Source organism: Bos taurus, chromosome 19, assembly GCF_002263795.3.
Source record: "Bos taurus isolate L1 Dominette 01449 registration number 42190680 breed Hereford chromosome 19, ARS-UCD2.0, whole genome shotgun sequence".
Lineage (NCBI taxonomy): Eukaryota > Metazoa > Chordata > Mammalia > Artiodactyla > Bovidae > Bos > Bos taurus.
This window is the reverse complement of record NC_037346.1, coordinates 56,973,569-56,993,763: the sequence shown is the minus strand read 5'-3', so window position 1 is coordinate 56,993,763 and position 20,195 is coordinate 56,973,569. Positions and strand designations below refer to the sequence as shown.

The 20,195-nt window shown below is 56.4% G+C and overlaps 1 protein-coding gene and 1 long non-coding RNA gene across 2 annotated transcripts in view; one reads left to right on the top strand and one right to left on the bottom strand.

The window, feature by feature from the left end:
• Window positions 1–6,161, bottom strand: part of LOC101906311 (uncharacterized) — a 42,141-nt gene extending 35,980 nt beyond the window's left edge. Inside the window, exon 1 of the long non-coding RNA XR_001494399.3 lies at window positions 5,965–6,161. This is a non-coding gene — a long non-coding RNA (uncharacterized lncRNA). The remainder of the gene's footprint in view (window positions 1–5,964) is intronic.
• Window positions 5,863–19,464, top strand: GPRC5C (G protein-coupled receptor class C group 5 member C). Its single transcript, NM_001272010.1, is given in 5 exon segments — window positions 5,863–5,918; window positions 6,046–6,305; window positions 12,694–13,779; window positions 16,634–16,728; window positions 18,852–19,464. Coding segments are annotated over 3 exon segments (1,329 nt in total). The 5' UTR covers window positions 5,863–5,918; window positions 6,046–6,305; window positions 12,694–12,725; the 3' UTR covers window positions 19,032–19,464.
• The last annotated feature ends 731 nt before the right edge of the window (window positions 19,465–20,195 follow it).

Here is a 20,195-nt window from a genome sequence, read left to right as displayed (position 1 = left end):
GGTGACTGGAGGTGTCAGGGAGTGGAAGGCAGGCTGCAAGCGGGGTGATCAGGTTGGGTGCGTGTAATCCCAATGGGAGGGTTGCTCCCACCCTGAAATATTCTCACAACAGTGACGGGATGGGGGTGTGGAATGGGGGACAATGGGAGACTCTTTCTGGGAGCAAGGAGAGGTCAAATACAATATCTGTTTACCAGCCAGCTGCGGGGCACCAGTCGCCAAGCACAAGATTCCAGGCACCTACCTGTCAGGGAGCCCGGGGCCCCACACTCAGCTCAGTGGGGGACTAGGGGATGTTGGAGAAGCAGCTTCTGCAAGTTTGACTTAAGCACTGTTGTGCTGTGCTGTGCTTAGGTGCTCAGTCATGTCCAGTTCTTTGCGACCCCATGGACTGCAGCCCACCAGGCTCCTCTGTCCATGGGGATTCTCCAGGCAAGAATACTGGAAAGGATTGCCATGCCCTTCTCCAGGGGATCTTCCCAAGCCAGGGATCTAACCCAGGTCTCCCGCGTTGCAGGCGGATTCTTTACCATCCGAGCCACCAGGAAACCCTAAACCCTGTTAGGCCTCTTTGTTTTTTTGGTCGAAATGCAAGGCTTGTGGGATCTTAATTCCCCGACTAGGGTTGAATCCAGACCCTCGGCAGTGGAAGCACAGAGTCCTAACCAATGGACTGCTGAGGAATTTCCACCGCTAGGCTTCTTTAACCGGTAGGGCTGAGATTGAAAGAGGATGGACCACGAATGGAGAGGCTGACCACTGAGCACCTGTGAGTGCCTGGCTTGTGCGAGGAACATTCTAGACGTGGCTTTATCTGGATGTGACAGTAAGATGGGGGAGGGTGGCAGTATCATGCCCCCTTTACAGTAAAGCGGGGCTCAGAGAGGCGAAGTGATTTGTCCACGTCATATAATTGGCAGGTGGCAAAGCTGTACCCCACCCTGGGCCTTGTCGGTAGCTTAGACTCATATGGCTCGAAAAGGAACTATTCCAGTGAATAAACGTAGTCTCAGTCGGCCAGTGGCCAGCAGGAATTTGTGAACCATACTGAGAGGGAGGGATTACAGACACCATCCAGACAACCCATTCATCCAAGATCTCTTGGAACAGCCAGTGGGTAGTATCCTTATGGGCTGTGGTTGTTCAGTTGCCCAGTCGTGTCCGACTCTTTGTGACCCCATGGACTGCAGCACACCTGGCCTCCCTGTCCCTCACCATCTCCTGGAGTTTGCCCAACTTCATGGTCATTGCATTGGTGATGCCATCCAGCCATCTCATCCTCTGATGCCCTCTGCTCCTTCTGCCCTCAAACTTTCCCAGCATCAGGGACTTTTCCAATGAGCTATCTCTTTGCATCAGATGACCAAAATACTAGATATATGGGACCACTTCTCCGAGTGTTATCTCTTGGTGAAGGCGGGTGTCCATAAAGGCTTACATACCTGAAAGTGAATTCATTAGTCACTCAGTTGTGTTGGGCTCTTTTTTAAAATTTATTTATTTTCTGTCAGACTCTTTGGACTCCATGGATTGTAGCCCACCAGGCTCCTCTGTCCATGGAATTCTCCAGACAAGAATCCTGAAGTGGGTTGCCATTTCCTCCTCCAGGGGCTCTTCCCAACCCAGGGATCAAACCCAGGCCTCCTGCCTTGCAGGCAGATTCTTTACCACTGAGCCACCAGGGAAGCTGCTATGGGTTGTTAAATTGGGTAAAGTGTATTTGGGGGCGCCGATGGGCCTGTGGTCGGGGTCTCTGAGGCCATGGCACCTCCCTTAGCGGAAGGTCTCTTCTGCTCACTGGCTGCGTCCAGCAGTGCCCACGTGGTCTGGCTCCCAGGGCTGGGGTGGAGCTCTCAGGATTTCCACTCCTGAGTTCTGTCCAAGACAGGCCCTCAGGCCCTGGGGAACTAAAGCCAAGGGCATCAGGGACCCAGCAGCCTCAGAAGCCCCAGGACGTCTGCCTCCGGGGCCTTGCTTTGTTCTGAATGCAGATCCCGTTCAAGATGAGACGGGGTAGGAAGAACCGGAACAAACCGTTCTCAGAAAACCGCCCCGAGGCTCCACCACGATGGCAGGACTGGCTGAGGGCGGGGTTCAGCCGCTGGGTGTCCGGCTGGTTTCCAGACTACCATCAGTGGGTGGTCAGGCACCATCTACCCCAACCTGACCCCTCCCTGTGCCCACAGAGAGCGAAGTAGATTTGCTTCATGGGAGAGGTCTCTGGAGGGTGAAGGGGTTCCCCAAATTCGGAAGCAGTTGAGACGAATCTAGAATTCACCTGTGTCTCCCTGAAGTCACTTGTCTCCCAATCTCCCTACTACTCCCCCCACCCCACCCACCCCTTTCCCAGACTCCCTAGACTGGCTTTTTAAAAAAATTTATTTTTTGGCCACCCCTCACAGCATGCAGAATCTTATTCCCCCAATCAGGATCAAACCTGCTCTGCCTGCAGCAGAAACACATGGATTCTTAATCACCCGAAGCCCCAGTAGTATATATATTATTTATATAAGACCCCGATGCTGGGAAAGATTGAAGGCAGGAGAAGGGGATGACAGAGGATGAGATGGTTGGATGGCATCACCGACTCGATGGACATGAGTTTGAGCAAGCTCCGGGAGTTGGTGAAGGACAGGGAAGCCTGGCGTGCAGCAGTCCATGGGGTCACAAAGAGTAGGACATGACTGAGGGACTGAACTATTTATGTATATATACATATATATGGTACGGTATTTTTGGGGGGGGCTCCAAAATCACTGCAGATGGTGACTGCAGCCATGAAATTTAAAGATGCTTACTCCTTGGAAGAAAAGTTATGACCAACCTAGACAGCATATTCAAAAGCAGAGACATTACTTTGCCAACAAAGGTCCATCTAGTCAAGGCTATGGTTTTTCCAGTGGTCATGTATGGATGTGAGAGTTGGACTGTGAAGAAGGCTGAGCGCCGAAGAATTGATGCTTTTGAACTGTGGTGTTGGAGAAGACTCTTGAGAGTCCCTTGGACTGCAAGGAGATCCAACCAGTCCATTCTGAAGGAGCTCAGCCCTGGGATTTCTTTGGAAGGAATGATGCTAAAGCTGAAACTCCAGTACTTTGTCCACCTCATGCGAAGAGTTGACTCATTGGAAAAGACTCTGATGCTGGGAGGGATTGGGAGCAGGAAGAGAAGGGGACGACAGAGGATGAAATGGCTGGATGGCATCACTGACTCAATGGACGTGAGTCTGAGTGAGCTCCGGGAGTTGGTGATGGATAGGGAGGCCTGGAGTGCTGCGATTCATGGGGTCGCAAAGAGTTGGATACGACTGAGTGACTGAACCGAATGGAACCGAAGTATGGTATGCTGCTGCTAAGTCACTTCAGTTGTGTCCAACTCTGTGCGACCCCAGAGACGGCAGCCCATCGGGCTCCCCTGTCCCTGGGATTCTCCAGGCAAGAACACTGGAGTGGGTTGCCATTTCCTTCTCCAGCGCATGAAAGTGAAAAGTAAAAGTGAAGTTGCTCAGACGTGTCCAACTCCTAACGACCCCATGGACTGCAGCCTACCAGGCTCCTCCGTCCATGGGATTTTCCAGGCAAGAGTACTGGAGTGGGGTGCCATTGCCTTGTGAAGTATGGTATATATTGGTATTAATATAATGGTATACGGTATATAATATATATATATATATATATACACACATATTTGACTGCATCATGTGACATGTGGTATCTTTGTTCCTCCACCAGGGTTGAAATCTGTGCCCCCTGAATATTAAGAGCCAAATCTTAACTACTCAACTGCCAGAGGAGTCCTGAACTGGCTTTATTGTTCAGCTGTTAAGTCCTGTTGAACTCTTTGTAACCCCATGGACTATAGCCAGACTCCTTGATACATGGGATTTTCTAGGCAAGAATACTGGAGTGGGTTCCATTTCCTTCTCTGAACTGGCTTTAAACAGATGCTAATGCAAAGGGGTTTCAGCATTGGTTGCCTAGTTAATGAAAACTAGCCAGAGCAAAAGGAGGAGGGGACCACGGAGGATGAGACCGTTAGATAGCATCACCAACTCAATAGACAGGAATCTAAGCAAAGTCCAGGAGAGAGTGAAGGACCGACAAGCCTGGTGGGCTACAGCCCATCGGGTCACAGAGTCCAACTGAACAACAACGAAGTCAGAGGCCAGAGTGACTGGTCGGCTTCAGGGAGCTCTGACTTTCAGTTCCCTCTTTCAGTGTGGTCCCCACTGTCTGGCCCTTACAAGCGGCTGCACACCCTCACTGTTGGGGGTCTCTGAAAGGTGGCATGGGAGAGGGAGTTGGGGGAAGGAGACTCAAGTCACAACTCTGCAACCCAAACCCCTCTTCCTCTTCATACTGGAAAGAACTGAAACAATTCAGTGTTTACCCCATTCCCCAGGCCGGCCAGGCGCAGAAAGAGAATGAGTTCTAGAAAACCAGGGCCCCAGCCCAGGCGGCAGGGCAAACCTGGGCTTTATCACTCCGGCAGCGCTGGGTGTTTCAGGGAGTTTGACTTCTGGTTGTCATAGATTGAGGCAGGAAAACAAACAGCCCGAGAGGTACCTCCCTTCTCCCTGCGCCCTCCCCTATCTTGCTACCCCCTGGCCCGCGACCAGCCGCCTCCCCTTCCCTCCCCGCCCCCCTTCCCGGGCGCTCCGGGCAGAATCCACACGCCCAGCCGCCCGCCCTGCCACCGGCTGGCTCCGACCGCGCTCTGCTGGCGATCCCCCAAGCAACTCGGCGTCAGGAGAACTAGCACCCCGGAGACCCGGCGCTCAGCCCTGCCTCCGCGTCCCCTGGGCCCCTGCCAGGCCCAACAACCACTCCTTTCTCGGTGCGCCGTGGCCCCTCTGGGCCTCCCGCGCTTGCCAACTGGGCCCCGCTGCGGCAGCCCACCTCCCGCGCCGCCCGCAGCCCCAGCGGGAAGGTGGCCGAGAAATCTCTTGTTTACTGGGCCGTGGCGATCCCAGGTTGGATTCACTTCCCCATTTCTACAGTTCCTTTCTGCCGATCCCTGACGCCCGAGGGGAAAGGGAGGCCACCAGCTGATCGGTAGATTGGGAGTCGGGTGGGGTACGGGGAGGGGAGGCGCTCGAACTTTCGGAAAAGTCCCCGGGCGGAGGGAGGGGCAGGACTCCGCGGTCAGGCTGGCGTGTCCCGGAGCGCAGAGGCCGCGGGGGCCGGGTGAAACACTGTACCTCGGGGAACTGAGCCGTGAAGACTAATGGGGACAGGTCGGGACAGGAAACCGGGACGCGGGGAGGGGAGTGCGCGCTAAGGTGGACCGTGTCCGGGACGATCCCAGGACACCCAGGCGCGGGGCAGTCGGACCCAGCGATACTTCTGCCCGCGGTCCCCAGTGGTTCTGGGCCCTGCCCACCGCGCTTAGGGGCGCGCGGGGTGGAGCTCCCACGTACAGTAGGTGACCCAGGTGCGGGGGAAGGATCGCGCGTGCAAGACACTCGGTGTGTGTTGTGTCCACGTGGGCAAGCTCGGATAGGGCAGGGGGCGCAGAAGGCGTGACAAAGACATCGACTTTGCGTCTGAGGGTGCCCCTCGCTCTAGTCCGGAGCAGCGAACTGCCCCGCGCGCGTCTCGCGGGAGAGCCAGGACGAAGGTGACAAAGGCTAGGTGTCCGCCCCAGAGAGACGCACCAAGGTGGCCCCCGCGCGTTGCTCGTGTGTGCGCGCGCTGGGACTCGCAGAGACCGAGAGCCCTCCGGCGAACTGTGTGGGGCAGCTCCCCAAGCCGCTTTCCGAAGGAGCGAAAGCCGAGTCCTCCAAGTGTGTGCGCGTGAGTGTGCGCGCGCCCGCGTGCGGGGGCGTGGCAGTAAACAGCAACAACCCACCCTCCAGCCGGGCCAGAAACTCTGATCTCCCTCCGCAGCCGGAAAGGGCGTCTAGTCGGAGCCGGGAGGTGAGTCCGGGATGGGCTGGGGGGAGGGCCGGCCGGGCTTTGTTACCTTGTGAGCGGATTGCCTGCACCTGGAGCCCCGCGGGCGCCCGATAAGCGCCTGAATGGAGGTGATGTCACGGCGATGCAGGCGTCGGCCCACCCTCGCCAAGAGAAAGGAGTCGAGCGCCCGGAGAGGCCAGCGCGACAGCGAGCTCAGGAGCGCAGCCAGCGCCTGGTCCCGCTGAGAGGCAGGCCCTGCGCCCCGATCCCCCGCCGGGGCCCCGCCACCTCAGGCCAGGGTTGGGCCTGGCCCCGCGCCCTGCGCCGAGTCCCTCCCAGCCGCGCTCGCGCCCCGCCTGGAGTTGGCCCCAAACGCCGCGCCGGAGCTGGGCCGGCGGCGCGTCCCAGGTAAGGGGTTCAGCCCGCTCGCTCCGCCCTCCCGCCGGCCGCTGGGAAGAGTAGGGTCGGGTCGGGCTGGCGGGGAGTGGGCGAGGGTAGAGGCCCAGGGTTGGGAGAACCGGGGGACGGAGGGCGCCGCTCCGACTCCGCTCGATCGCAGAAACTTTACAAACCGAGTCGGCTGGGGACTGGGGGGTGCGAGAAGCCCGGCGCCGCGGCTCCGAGTTGGCGGCGAGGGCGAAATGCACCGTCGGGGTCTCGCAGGACCGCCCCCTCCGCCCTCGCAGCCTCGCTGCGCGGGTCCGCGGGCAACAGTGACCTGCGGGCCGGCGTCCTCTCCGCTGCCCGCGACCGTGGATCGGGAGGGCAGGTTTCTGGGGCCGGAGGGAACGGGAGAGAGGCTGCAGCCTGCTCTTTCTGCTCCGCCATCCCGGGGAGCGTGGGTGTAGACCCCGGGGCCGGGGAAGACGGGGAGGGGAGCGCTCGGAGTCTTCCTGCGCCAAGTTCGGGATTTCGGTCCGTCGTTAAACTCGCGGCTTTTGGCATCGTGGCTTCTAGAACCTTTCCCTTGGCCCGCCCCTCCCCCACCCAGGGGCTTTCCTGCGCCCTTCCCCGCCGCGGAGGTGGCGCTCCTGCCGGGATCCACAGTTTTAAACCCCGCCAAAAGCGATCATTTGAAAACTCCACGCTGTCGATCCTAAAACTCTGGGACCGGACTGTGTTGAATTTGGGTTTTGTGCTCCTGGAAGGTCCCTCCCGGAGCTTTTTTGTGTGGCTGGGGGAGGGCGTGCCCCTGGGGGTGGGGCGCATTCCGGAGTGGATTTCTAGAGCGGACCCTTGGGTTGAGGACTCACGTGTTTCTGAACGCTCAGGCAGTTGGGGGCCAGATGCTCACCCTCGGGTGTGGGGGTGTAGGCTGGGATTCCCGGAAGCCCTCTAAACTCCCCCTCTTCACCCCCCGCAGCAACTTGGGCGCAGAGGTAGCTCCGTACAGGCCTCTCTGACTCCTCCTATTGGTTGGTTTAAAACAGATCCCCCCAGAGCAGAGGACGGAGATGGCAGGACCTAACCCGGGGCGGGGAGGCGGTGGGAGGCTGTCAGCGGGTCCACCCGTCTCTCTCCATGGGCTGCTGAGTGGTGGCAGAGCAGGAGGAGGGAGGCTGCTCAGTGGCAGTCTGCGCGGAACCTCTACCTGGCCATGGTAGCGTTGACGGTAACCACTGACCGTGGGTCTGTATCTTCCTCTGCCCCCTTGAGCTGGGGGAGACAGACCAGGCCGGCAAGGTCGCGAGAGGCTCCAGTGCCTCTTTTCAGGATGTTTCTCAGGCTTGCGTGTGGCTGGCTGCCTCATCCTTGCGCAGTGAAGCCCACTCGGGGCTGGCTGGGCCTCGGAGCCCACCACTGTGCGGAGGGAACGAGGGAGGAGAGGGTTCTGGAACCGGATTGGGCCGACTCAATGGGGGCAGAGATGGGGGCAGATTGACTGAGCCTGGGGAAAGGCCGATTTCAGAGGTGATTAAAAATATTTGTATAACTGATTCCAGGGAGGTGAAGCAGAAGGGCTCCTTTGTCCTGAAAATAATCTGCAGTGTGATTATGGGCTGCAGCCATGGTCTGGGGGACACTCATAGGGTGGAAGGAGGTCCCCCTCCTTGGTCCTAGAGAACCTTCGAGCAGAAGCAGTCACTCCAAAGGAAGAGGCAGGGCTGGGATGGAGGAGAAATGAGCACCCAGTCTGTTTAGTGAGCGATTTTCCAGTGCCTCCTGTGTTCAGTGCAAGACTAGATGTTTCAGCGGATGCGGAGATAAACACATCTTGCTCACCTGGTAGACCTTAAAGCCAGGTAAAGGAGACACTGCACACACACGATTCTAACCATCGAGGCTCAGAAGACAGCCTGGAAATGCAGGCTCTAGCGACCCGCAGGGTGGAGAGTCTGGAGACCAAGCTGGTTCGTTTCCTCCAAGTCCTTTCCCCCTCGCCACCATCTTCAAAAATGGCATCCCTTGACTGGCTGAATCTGCATTCCTGGATGTGAAAGGACCTTGGGCCGAGCTCTTGAAGTCTCCCACTGGCCTCCAGGGGTCGCTGTCCTAGGTAGTGGACAAGAACCAGGCCCACCTGGCCCAGTATTCCCACTTGAGCTGCTGTGTGCCTCTCTCCCCACTCTCCCACATCGAGGTTCCCATGTTGGTGGGTCCAACAGGCTTAAAGCATAAGATTGGAACCAACAACAAAGTGAGAAGGACTCTGGGGTGAGGGCTGTGAGCGGCTCTGGCCCTGGCCCAAGTTCCTTTGAGGTGCTGGATTCTGGTGGGGTACCAGCAGGTATGGCTCTAAGAGCAAGACAGACCAAGAAGGATTTACGTCGGAGTCCCAGGACTAAATGGGAGCTGGCTTGGTTTTTGGTAATGAAATGGCCGTTAGGAGATTTGAACTTACAGCATGGGCTTAGTATCCTTTCCCCCTAATCCAACCAGGCTTTAGATTTTTTTTTTAATCTTTATTTATATGGCTGTGTCCGGTCTTAGTATCATGAGGCATCTTCCGTTGCGGTGCACAACTCTCCACTTATGGCTCATGGGCTCAGTAGTGGTGACGCCCGAGCACCCGAGGGCAGGCTTAGTTGCTCTGTGGCATGTGGGATCTTAGTTCCCTGACCAGGGATCAGACTTGCACCCTGCATTGCAAGGCGAAGTCTCAACCACTGGCCCACTAGTGAAGTCCCCAGACCTTAGATTTTATGTGGGTAAGAACCTCCATCAGGCCTTACCTTTGGCCTCCGTCTTTAACCAGGGATGAACGTGTCCTCAGCAAATGGATTGCCGATGCTTTTTTTGCCAGACTCAGATCTTAAAGCACAACCCTGGTAATGCCCTCACTGTGCAAAAAAACAGCCTTCAGTGGCCCCCACTGCCTTTAGCGTCATGCCCCAAACCCCTTCCCCGGAGCGTCTCTAATCTGTCGCCAGCCAGCTGCAACCTCCCTTTACAAACTCGGTTCATACGCACATATTGGTGAATTTGGTTAGAAGCTGAATAAAGTGCTGTTGAGAGGTCTTCTGCACCCTGGATCCTCCTCTGTGTTCCTGTATCACTTTTCTCTCTCCAGAGGTCAATACTTCTGTGTGGCTCTTTACCTGATTCTTCCTTGGGTGGTTTTCTTATGGACCTATCTTTTCTCTCTTTTCGATTTGAAATAACATTATCGGCAGCGATTGTGTTTGTTCATCTTTGTATTTTCCACTGCGTCTCAGAGAACTACTGTGCTTGGTCCCCGCGAGACGCACAGTGAATCACTGATTTAGAATAATTGTTGTAAACTGCAGCCTGGAGGAGGGAGGTGGGATGAGCAGTTCTCGAAGATGCACAGATTGCTGGAGGCAACGTCTGAGTGACCATTCTCAGGGTTCACTGCCACAGCTTCACCCCAAGTTCTAGCTGCTTGGCTGTGAAGCAGACGCACCCAAGATGGGCTTGAGTGCTTAGAATCCCTTAGCATGTCATCCATAAATTATCTCCTGGAACGGTTCAATACACCTTATCCATTAGCCCACTCCAATACCTTTTTTCTCTTCTTAGTCATTGTAAATAAAGTACAGTGTGTGCCTTATTGATTTATGATTACGCAAAGTCCCCTACAAAGCTTATTTAAGTCATGATGTAGGGAAAACAAGCTTTTGTGTTGAAGTTGAGCGAAACTAGCTGCGTTATGGTACCATTTATTTAGGAAAACAATACAGTAAATTCACATAAGATTGTTAATTTATTAAAAGCTAATGATCAGGGTTTGGGGAAAAGCAGACTTTAATTGACAAATGAGGTGGTAGCCAGGAACGCTGAGAGACCTAAAATATTTTCAAGGGGCATGTAGGAGATCTTAAAGGACTTTGAAAGTTGATGGTCTTTTTATTATGTTAGTCTCAATTTGTGAGTTTTATTTTCCCTGACTTAGTAGCAGTGTCCTTCCTCTTATCAATTATGGAGAGTCAGTTTTCTTTGCCTGTTAGACATTAATTAGCCAGGAATAGTGGAAACATTAAAGGGTTTTGTTGTCGTTTAGTCAATAAGTCATGTCTGACTCCTTTTCGACCCCATGGACTGTAACCTGCTAGGCTCCTCTGTCCGTGGGTTTTCCCAGGCAAGAATACTGGAGGAGGTTGCCATTTCCTTTTCCAAAGGCTTGTGGTGTGTTAGTTGCTCAGGCATGTCCAATTCTTTGCAACCTTGTGGACTGTAGCCTGCCAGGCTCCTCTGTCCGTGGGTTTTCCCAGGCAAGAACACTGGAGCAGGTTGCCATTTCCTTTTCCAAAGGCTTGTGGTGTGTTAGTTGCTCAGTTATGTCCAATTCTTTGCAACCTTGTGGACTGTAACCTGCCAGGCTCCTCCATCCATGAAATTCTCCAGGCAAGAATACTGGAGTGGGTTGCCATTCCCTTCTCCAGGGGATCTTCAAGACCCAGGGTTTGAACCCAGGTCTCCTGCATTGCAGGCAGATTCTATACCGTCTGAGCCACCAGGAAAACTCCAAAGGAAGGGTTCAGCTCAGTTCAGTCTCTCAGTAGTGTCTGACTCTTTGCGACCCCATGGACTGCAGGCCTCCCAGTCCATCACCAACTCCCGGAGTTTATGCAGACTCATGTCCATTGAGTCGGTGATGCCATCCAACCATCTCATCCTCTGTCGTCCCCTTCTCCTCCTGCCCCCAATCCAAAGGGTTGCTGCTGCTGCTAAGTCGATCAGTTGTGTCCGACTCTGTGCAACCCCAGAGATGGCAGCCCACCAGGCTCCGCCGTCCCTGGGATTCTCCAGGCAAGAACACTGGAGTGGGTTGCCATTTCCTTCTCCAGTGCCTGAAAGTGAAAAGTGAAAGGGAAGTCGCTCAATCGTGTCCGACTCCTAGCGACCCCATGGACTGCAGCCCACCAGGCTCCTCCATCCATGGGATTTTCCAGGCAAGAGTACTGGAGTGGGGTGCCATTGCCTTCTCCATCCAAAGGGTTAGTGGTACACAAATCCACCCTCCACCTTCAAAGCAGAAGAAAGATAGGGAGGAGGATCATGCCATTCCCCTCCCAGCCACTAGTAGTCACTATAGCCCAGGAAAGCTTGTTCAGATTGCTGTCCTAGAAAGTGCCTGGGTCCAAGAGGTAAGAGAGGAAGAGGCAGGTTTACCAACCATTTACTTGACCACAGTGCAAATAAAAGACCGCCTTCTTGCCTTCTAGCTACAGGGTCTTGACGTCTTCCATTACAGATGAATTCCTTTGGGTTTTGCTTTGCCCTTGCCTTGTTCTTGCTTTTAAAATGCTAATGCCTCATAGGAGGATTTTTGCGTTAAGTCATTAACTCCCTAGCTGGGAAATATGTTAAATTTTATCCTTGACTCTTTAACAACTTGAGCTTCCAAGGAACTTGGATTCCGAAGAGAAGTGTTGAAGAGAAGAGTTGGGACTAAGAGTGGGAAAATGAAGGGCAGAAAGGGTCAGTGGTAGGAAGACATCAGGGAAAAATGTTGATACATACAACTTTTCGGTCATCTCTTCACTGTCTGGTAGCAGTTTGTACCTGTTCCTGGTGCTTCTTAAATACTCACTGAATGGATGAATGCATGGCTGATTCTCTGTGGACTTGGGCATCACAGGGACAGACTGGAGGGTCAAGCGGCTGGCCATCTGAACTCTGGGAGTCCCGGGGCAGAGAGGAGCTGAGCGCTTGGTGAACTTGCTTGTAAACCTCACCCCCATCCTAGCTGCAAGAGCTCAGGGAATATTTGGGTCCAGGTTACGATTGGTGGAGGGAGGTGAAAATTTAGCACAGTTTCCTCCTCTTCCATGCCTGGGAAGAGGAATGACAACTGGGCTTCATCTCGTTTGTCTCTCTGGTTAGTTGGCAAGAGTCCCGGGAGTTCTGTGTTAAGAAGGATTCTGGGAACTTCTTGGCAGTCCAGTGGCTAAGATTCTGTGCTCCCCATGCAGGGAGCCCAGGCTTGATCCCTGGTGTGGGAACTAGATCCCACACGCTACAATTAAGAGCTCACATGCCACAAAGAAGATCCAAGACCCCCACGTGCCCCAACTAGTGCAGTCAAATGAATACATACATGAATAAATAAGAATAAAATAAAGTAGGATTCTGGGAACTTGCGTGGTAGTCCAGGGGTGAAGACTCCACACTTCCACTGCAGGGGGCATGAGTTCAATCCTTAGCCAGGGAGCTAAGATTTCACATGGCACTCGGCGCGGCCATAAAAGAGAGAGGGAAAAAGGATTCAGTAGCTCAGAGGGCTAGAGCCAAGATGAATGCGCCCTGGTCCAGGACTGGGGGGGAGCAGCACCCTGTGTGTCGGGGTCTGGCCCGAGGGACTGATTTAGCCTTTTCTCCCCTCCTTCTCTAGGGACCCAGCTGGAGCCTGGCCTGGCATCCAGGATGGCCATCCACAGAACCGTGCTGATGTGTCTGGGACTGCCTCTCTTCCTGCTCCCAGGGGCCCGGGCCCAGGAGCAGGCCCCGCCTGGCTGCAGCCCGGACCTCAACCCCCTCTATTACAACCTGTGTGACCGCTCTGAGGCTTGGGGCATCATCTTGGAAGCCGTGGCGGGGGCAGGCGTCGTCACCACCTTCGTCCTCACCATCATCCTGGTGGCCAGCCTCCCCTTCGTGCAGGACACCAAGAAGCGGAGCCTGCTGGGGACCCAGGTGTTCTTCCTGCTGGGGACCCTGGGCCTCTTCTGCCTCGTCTTCGCCTGCGTGGTGAAGCCCAGCTTCTCCACCTGTGCCTCCCGGCGCTTCCTCTTCGGGGTCCTGTTCGCCATCTGCTTCTCCTGCCTGGTGGCCCACGTCTTGGCCCTCCACTTCCTGGTCCGGAAGAACCACGGGCCCCGGGGTTGGGTGATCTTCCTCGTGGCCCTGCTGCTGAGCCTCGTGGAGGTGATCATCAACACGGAGTGGCTGATCATCACACTGGTGCGGGGAGCCGGCACAGAGGGCGACGCTCTGGGCAACGGCAGTGCGGGCTGGGTGGCCGTCTCCCCCTGCGCCATCGCCAACGCGGACTTCGTCATGGCGCTCATCTACGTGATGCTGCTGCTGCTCTGCGCCTTCTCAGGGGCCTGGTCGGCCCTGTGCGGCCGCTTCAAGCGCTGGCGGAAGCACGGGGTCTTCATATTGCTCACCACGACCGCCTCCATCGCCATCTGGGTGGTGTGGATTGTCATGTACACCTACGGCAACCGGCAGCACAACAGCCCCACGTGGGACGACCCCACGCTGGCCATCGCCCTCGCCACCAATGCCTGGGCCTTTGTCCTCTTCTACGTCATCCCAGAGGTCTCCCAGGTGACCAGGTCCAGCCCGGAGCAGAGCTACCAGGGGGATCTGTACCCCACCCGAGGCGTGGGCTACGAGACCATTCTGAAAGAGCAAAAGGGCCAGAGCATGTTTGTGGAAAACAAGGCGTTTTCCATGGACGAGCCAGCCTCAGGTGGGTCACGGGACACCCTCCTTGGGTCCCCTCTTGGTGGTGGCTTAGTTGCTTAGTCGTATTCGACTCTTGTGACCTTATGTACTGTAGCCCGCCAGGCTCCTCTGTCCGTGGGATTTCCCAGGCAAGAATATGGGAGTGGGTTGCCATTTCCTTCTCCAGGAAGGTCCCCTTTATTTAAAAAAAAAATTTTTTTGGAAACTTTTTATTTTATATTGCGGGATATTCGATTAAGTGTTGTGATATTAATAGTTTCAGGGGAACAGCAAAGGGACTCAACCATGCCTATACATGAATCTTAATTTTTTTAAAATTGTTTTAATTATTAATATTTGGCCACGCCAGGTGGCTTGTGGGATCTTAGTTCCCCAACCAGGGATTGAACCCCAGGCCACGGTAGTGAAAGCACCAAGTCCTAACCACTGGGCTGCCAGGAAATCCCTGCAAGGTCTTCTTTTATTCCGGGTGACTTATTGCAGGACTGGGGACTAGTCTCCTGAGCAGAATGGGAGGTGCCTGAGAATATCCAGGGTTCTCTGCCATCAAGTTCCTAAACTCCATTTTTAAAAAAGATTTTTTTCTCTATACTCATGCAATTCATTAGTGTATTTTCATTGTAAAATCTGACACATTAGGGATAAAATTACCCTCCACTGTCTCCCTAATTCTACCCTGTTCCTTCCTCTTCTGTCCATAGAACTGATCCCTGTGGACTGGTATTTTCCCACCAGGTGCCTCAGTTTCCTCATCTGTAAAATGGGGATAATAGTGCCTCCTGTTTCATAGGATTCAGTTAATGCATCTTTTTTTTTTTTTTTTTTTGAGCCATGCTTCATGGCATGGGAGATCTTAGTTCCCCAACCAGGCATCGAACCCATGCCCTGTGCAGTGAAAACACAAAGTTCTAACCACTGGAACTCCAGGGAATTCCCCAATTACTGCATCTGCCTGGCCCTTGGAAAATAATCCAGAAGTGTTAGCTATCTGCTCTGAATTACTATTATTTTTCTGTCATTATTATCCCTCCAGAGCTTGTTCTTCTATTACATACATATCCATAGTCTTAACTTCCTTTAAAAGCTTTTCCAGTTAAAAATTTTCCCTTTCTCATGAAAATGTGTGTGCCACATGCTGACCTAAGCAGCACCCACTATTCAATATCCAGCTTGTCTCCAAGCTCCTGCCCTGGCTCTTTGTTAATGGGATGGGGTTCTCCTCCGGAACCAGCACTCGGGATGCCAGGCAGGAACAAAGCCTCGAGTTTTGGAATTAAGGGCACCCCGGAGGTGGAAGTGGCAGGAAGTGGGGGAGAGAAGCCCCCTCAGCCTGTGGCCAGGCCCCCCTCGGGAGCTCCTGGGAGGCAGGAGCGGGTGGCCATTCTCTGAGAGACTTGTCCGGACACACTCCCAGCTCCCTAAGGAAGGAGCCTTCTGCAGTTCCTCGTCAGGACCACTAGCGTTTACAGAGCACGAACCGAGTGCCAGGGCCTGAGCCTCCCGGACTTGCCCTACAGCCTGCATCTCGAATGCTCTCTTAGCCGGCTGGCTGCAGCCCCTTTATCCGCCGTGACCCGGAAAGCCTGGACTCTGACCCCGGCCTGTGCTTTTGGGGGCTTAAGACTTGACCTGCCTGATTGTGGAGCACAGACCAGCTCTGGGGCTTCTGCCAGGGGTCAGAGGCCAGGGAGGTTGCAGAGTCAGAGCTCTCGGCCTTTTCTCTGTAAGCTGAGGTCCCCGTGATCCCAGCTTTGGGGAAAGGCTCAATCCTCACGCTGCCAAGCGCTGATCTTTGACCTGCCCCCCGGGGTGGCCCTGGCACATGCACAGCCTGGGGCCACTCGGGGAACAGGGCAGGGGGCGGTGGGTGAGCCTCACAGACGAGTGTTGGGAGGAGCCTCGGCCGCCCCCACCTCGGCTTCCACCCGCTGCCTGTTTGTCAGGCCCAGGCGTTCTCAGCCTTTGTCCTCAAGGCAAACACTTCTGGGGCTGTGAGAGGTTTTTTTCCTTTTATTTTTTTCTAAATGGAAAAATCAATTGAGTGAGCCCGGCACTTAGGAGGCCCTATAGAATTGTGGTCCCTCCGAGCCTCGGGGCCATCAGCCGGCCGGAGACCAGCATCTGCTGCCCCGGCCCCCAGGGCTCAGCCCGCTCCCCGGACCCCAGGAATGGTCAGCAGTTCTCCACAGCTGCAGCGCCCAGCAGGGCAGGACAGGTCCGGAAATCGACAGCCCCAAAGACACAGGGGAGTGTTTCTGAAGCTGAAAATAGTTCTGGAAACTTGCCAAGGGGCCACAGGGTTGGATGTGCCTTCAGTGCCCTGGGGGGGTTGAGGGGGACAGGTAGTGATTCTGGGTCCTGGGCGGTCAGCACCCACTCTGCCCCATGGAGACTCTCGGGCGGTGGGCTCCCTGCTGTATTTACCCCGGCGCCTGGCAACTGGCCCGCAGCAGGAGAGGCCAGAGCTGTAGGCTGGCCATCTTGGAAGGCCGCCGAAGGTCCATGTGCCCGTCTTGGCCTCTGGCCCCGGAGGGCGGACGGGGATGTGAAGGTTGCTGACGGAGCGTTTTTTGGTAGGAAGGGGTCTTGCGCTGCAGGAAAACCCAAGGGGAAGGCAAACATGCTTTCCATGCCTCCAAACAAAGGGATGCTGGGCTCCAGTGGGGGGGGGGGGGCGCCCAACACCTACGGCCTCACCCCCAGGGCTGCCCCAGCCCCCCTGTCCCTCTCCCTGCTCCCTGGGGAGCCTCCCTTGAGAGCAGGAAAGGGAGCTGAGAGCCCAGCTGGAGAGCCTCCCTTGAGGGCAGGAAAGGATGCTGAGAGCCCAGCCCTGGAACAGCACCTATGTCTCCTTGCAGCTAAGAGACCGGTGTCACCATACAGCGGGTACAACGGGCAGCTGCTGACCAGTATGTACCAGCCCACCGAGATGACCCTGATGCACAAAGCCCCGGTGAGTGGGGTCCCCAGGTCCCCGTGACCCTGCTGGAGCCGGGGGCCCAGTGCCCGCAGGGTGGGTGGAGGCGGTAGGGAGAAGGCTGACTCTGCGTCCAGTGGGTCAGCCTTGGGGAACCCAGGACCCACAGTGCCGTTTTCCTGGGAGTGACAATCCCTGCGGCAGGGCAGGCCCTGCCTGCCCGTGTCATCAGGATATCACACAACCCCCTGAGGCCAGATGCTCAGAACGGTCTCTCTCTCTGCTGGTGGGAGCCGCCAGCTGTCCCCCACACAGGGACAAGGGGGCCACAGCCAGGTATGTGCGTTCCTGGTGGACAGAGGCGCACAGGGCGGGTCTGGGTAGATCCTGACTCCGCAACCACAGCTGTCCCAGGAGGGGCCCCAGCTCCCCTCCCCCTGCCAGCAGGCAGCCACTCTGAGCTTCACACCTCCCCTGGGTTCTGGAAACCAGATGCTCCCTTAGCCAAGGGATGGGGGTGGGAACAGGAAGCCGGAGGGTTAGAGTCTTACTCAGTCCAGTTGTGTTCCTCCTCCCGGCCGCCTGGCAGGCAGTCACTGTGCGGAGAGGTCAGTGACCCCACCTTGGCAGGAGGCTGGGAACAGGAAGCAGGGAGGTCAGTGGGGTGGCGTTCTCATCCTCTCCCCGCCTGGAGCCCCGGGGGCTGGGTGAAGCCAGTGCGCCCCACACTTCCAGTCCTGGGCTCTCCCCGGGCCTGAACCTGTGGCCTGCGAGAGCGGGGGGCCGTGGCCAGGAGCTGGGAGGGCAGAGGAATCTCAGAAGGGTGGGAGCAGGGTTTGCCAGCCCCCAGCCGCCTAGGGTCCCCTGCCTGGCCACCCCACTGTACCCGTGTGCATTGAGTACCGCTCCTTCAGGAAGGCTCCGGATGAACAGATATTTTATCTAGAAGCGGCTCCAAAACCGTGGTCCCTCGACCCCCACCACTCCCATCACCTGTGTGTGTGCTCAGTTGGGTCCCACTCTTTGCAACCCAATGAACTGTAACCCACCAGGCTCCTTTGTACGTCACCTGGAACACTAAAAATACAAGGGCCGGTGGTGTGATGGAGCCAAGGATTAGCATCGCTTCGATGACGTCACCTTGATTACGTGGAGTTATCCAAGTCACAGTGGGAGTGACCGTGGAAATCTGCTGGCGTCACAGATCAGGGTCATTGAATAGTTACCAGCTCGCCTCGGGGTGCGGCTCCCTAGGTGTGGTTGTGGCTCAGCAGTCCAGGTGATTGTGACGCACAGCCAGGCTTGAGAACCGAGAACCGAGGGTGTTAATGTTCCAGGAGCTACAAGGGGCGGGGGAGAGCAGATAGTAAAGGGGGTGGGAGGACCCCCCCCACCCCATCCCCACCCCCCCGCCCCCAGGTTTGAGTATGTGGAAAAGCTTCCGCCCCCCGAGCTACAGGGCTTTGGTCGAGGCTCTGCCTGGGGATGAGGCTGGTGGGGCTCACATTCCCTGCAGGGTGGGCCCTGGGACCAACGCCTCAGCCTCGCCTACCCAGGAACAATCACTGCGGCTCTGACCAGGATCCAGGCAACGAATTTGGATTTTTAAGTCTCCAAAACTTAAAACTTGCCAGCCCCAAACCATCCGGGTTTTCAGTCTCTAAATGAGACTGCTAAACGTCCCAGAAGACTGCACTGGGCCCTGCACACCAGCTGCGATGCTGTGGGGATGTGGCCTCATTGGTGGGGCTCGGGAAAGACCCCCAGAGAAAGGGAGCCTGGGAGCAGAGCCCGTCGGGTCATAGGAGCTCAGCCTGGCCCACCCTCTGGGCCCCACGGTCTAGGGAGTGGGATAGGGCTTGAGAGGAGGAACCTCCCTCTGAGCGAAGCCCCCAGACCATTGGAGGCCACCGGAGCCTCATTTCCACGCCCAGAGGCATGGGGCGGCCCTCTGCAGGGTGAGATAAGGGGCTAGAGGTCAGAGGGCAGCCCCTTCGGCTCCAGACTTAGAGTCACCATCCCAGGCCCAGCTCGGCGTGGGGGCAGGCGGTGATGGGGAGGGGCGGGGGAGCTGGCAGGCACGGGCCCGCAGGAAGCGGACTGTTTGCACATCCGCCCCGGCGGAACCCGGCTGTGAGACCGCCTGTTCTTCCTTCCAGTCCGATGGAGCGTACGACGTCATCCTCCCGCGGGCCACCGCCAACAGCCAGGTGACGGGCAGTGCCAATTCCACCCTGCGGGCCGAGGACATCTACGCGGCCCAGGGCCGCCAGGAGGCCACGCTGCCCAAGGAAGGCAAGAACTCTCAGGTGTTTAGAAACCCCTACGTGTGGGACTGAGCCGGCCCCCGGAAGAGGTGGGCAGATTGGAGGACCTGGCCCCTGGAGAGGGTCTTCTCCCGCCGGGAGCCTGCGCTCTCCGCAGCCCCTTCCCTCCTCGCTGGCCCAGGGCGGGGGCGTGGGCCTCAGCCGGGAGACCCTCCCCGTCTGCCAGTGTTCGGATGGGCGTCCCGGTGCCCCTGCCCGCTCCTCAGTGTTTGCGGAGTCCAGGAGCCAGCTCTAGCTTCCTGCCAGGGTCACCTCCGGTGGCCACGCTCCAGCCAAATAGTGTTGTTCTTCTTGGGGTGGCGGCCGGCCAGCACCTACGTTCTCTGGAGTCTTGAGAGAGATTCCTGCAACCTCGGGAGACGTCGCAGGCGCTTCTGTCCTGGGCCTTGTTCCTCTGTGAGGAGCACGGGTACCTAATAAACACGTTTCTGCTTTATTAACCCTTCCTCTGGGAATGTCATGTCTGATCTGAGCTCTCGGTCGCGGGTGATCCGCCCCTCTGCTCTGGCCTGTGTGTGTCTCCTCTTTCTCCTCCTCCCTCTGAGTCCAGGTCCCGGGAAAGCCACTGCTGAGCTCTCCTTCTGTGTGGTGAAGGAGCCGACGCTTCCCTTCAGGGAATGGGTCTTCAGCTGAGCCTGGGTCCGTGTCCTGTGTGACCAGGATGGCTCTCCGGGCCCGGCTCCCGTCTCGGGTCTCATCCGACATCTGGGCTTGTCTGAAATCAGGCCTCTTTCCTCCGGGACCCCATCTACTGGATGGGGGGCAGGGAAGGCCAGCCCAGCAGCAGGCGGTTCTGTGCAGTGTACGTGTAGGGGAAGGCTTCAGCCCCTTTGTGGAGAGTGGTGAGGACCTGTCAGGGGATACGGTGGAGGACCACTGCTCCATCTCAGATCACTCGGCGTGTGTGCTGGGGAGTGACTCAGAGAGGACCAGCCCTTGTTTACTGAGGTGGAGGGGGCGGGCCAGGTTCTGGTTGGTTTCACTCCTGGGCGGGAACTTAAATCCCCATTTGCTCAGTCCTTTATAGTAAAGCCTGTCCACAGCAGCACGTTTTAATCCTTGGAGCTGACCCTGAGAGATGGGTAGGACGGTACTTTCCCTTTTCCAGAGTCAAATCCCAGAGCCAGACCATTTTAGGGTTAGACAGGGTCTTGGGCCTGAGTGATCCTTGTAGCT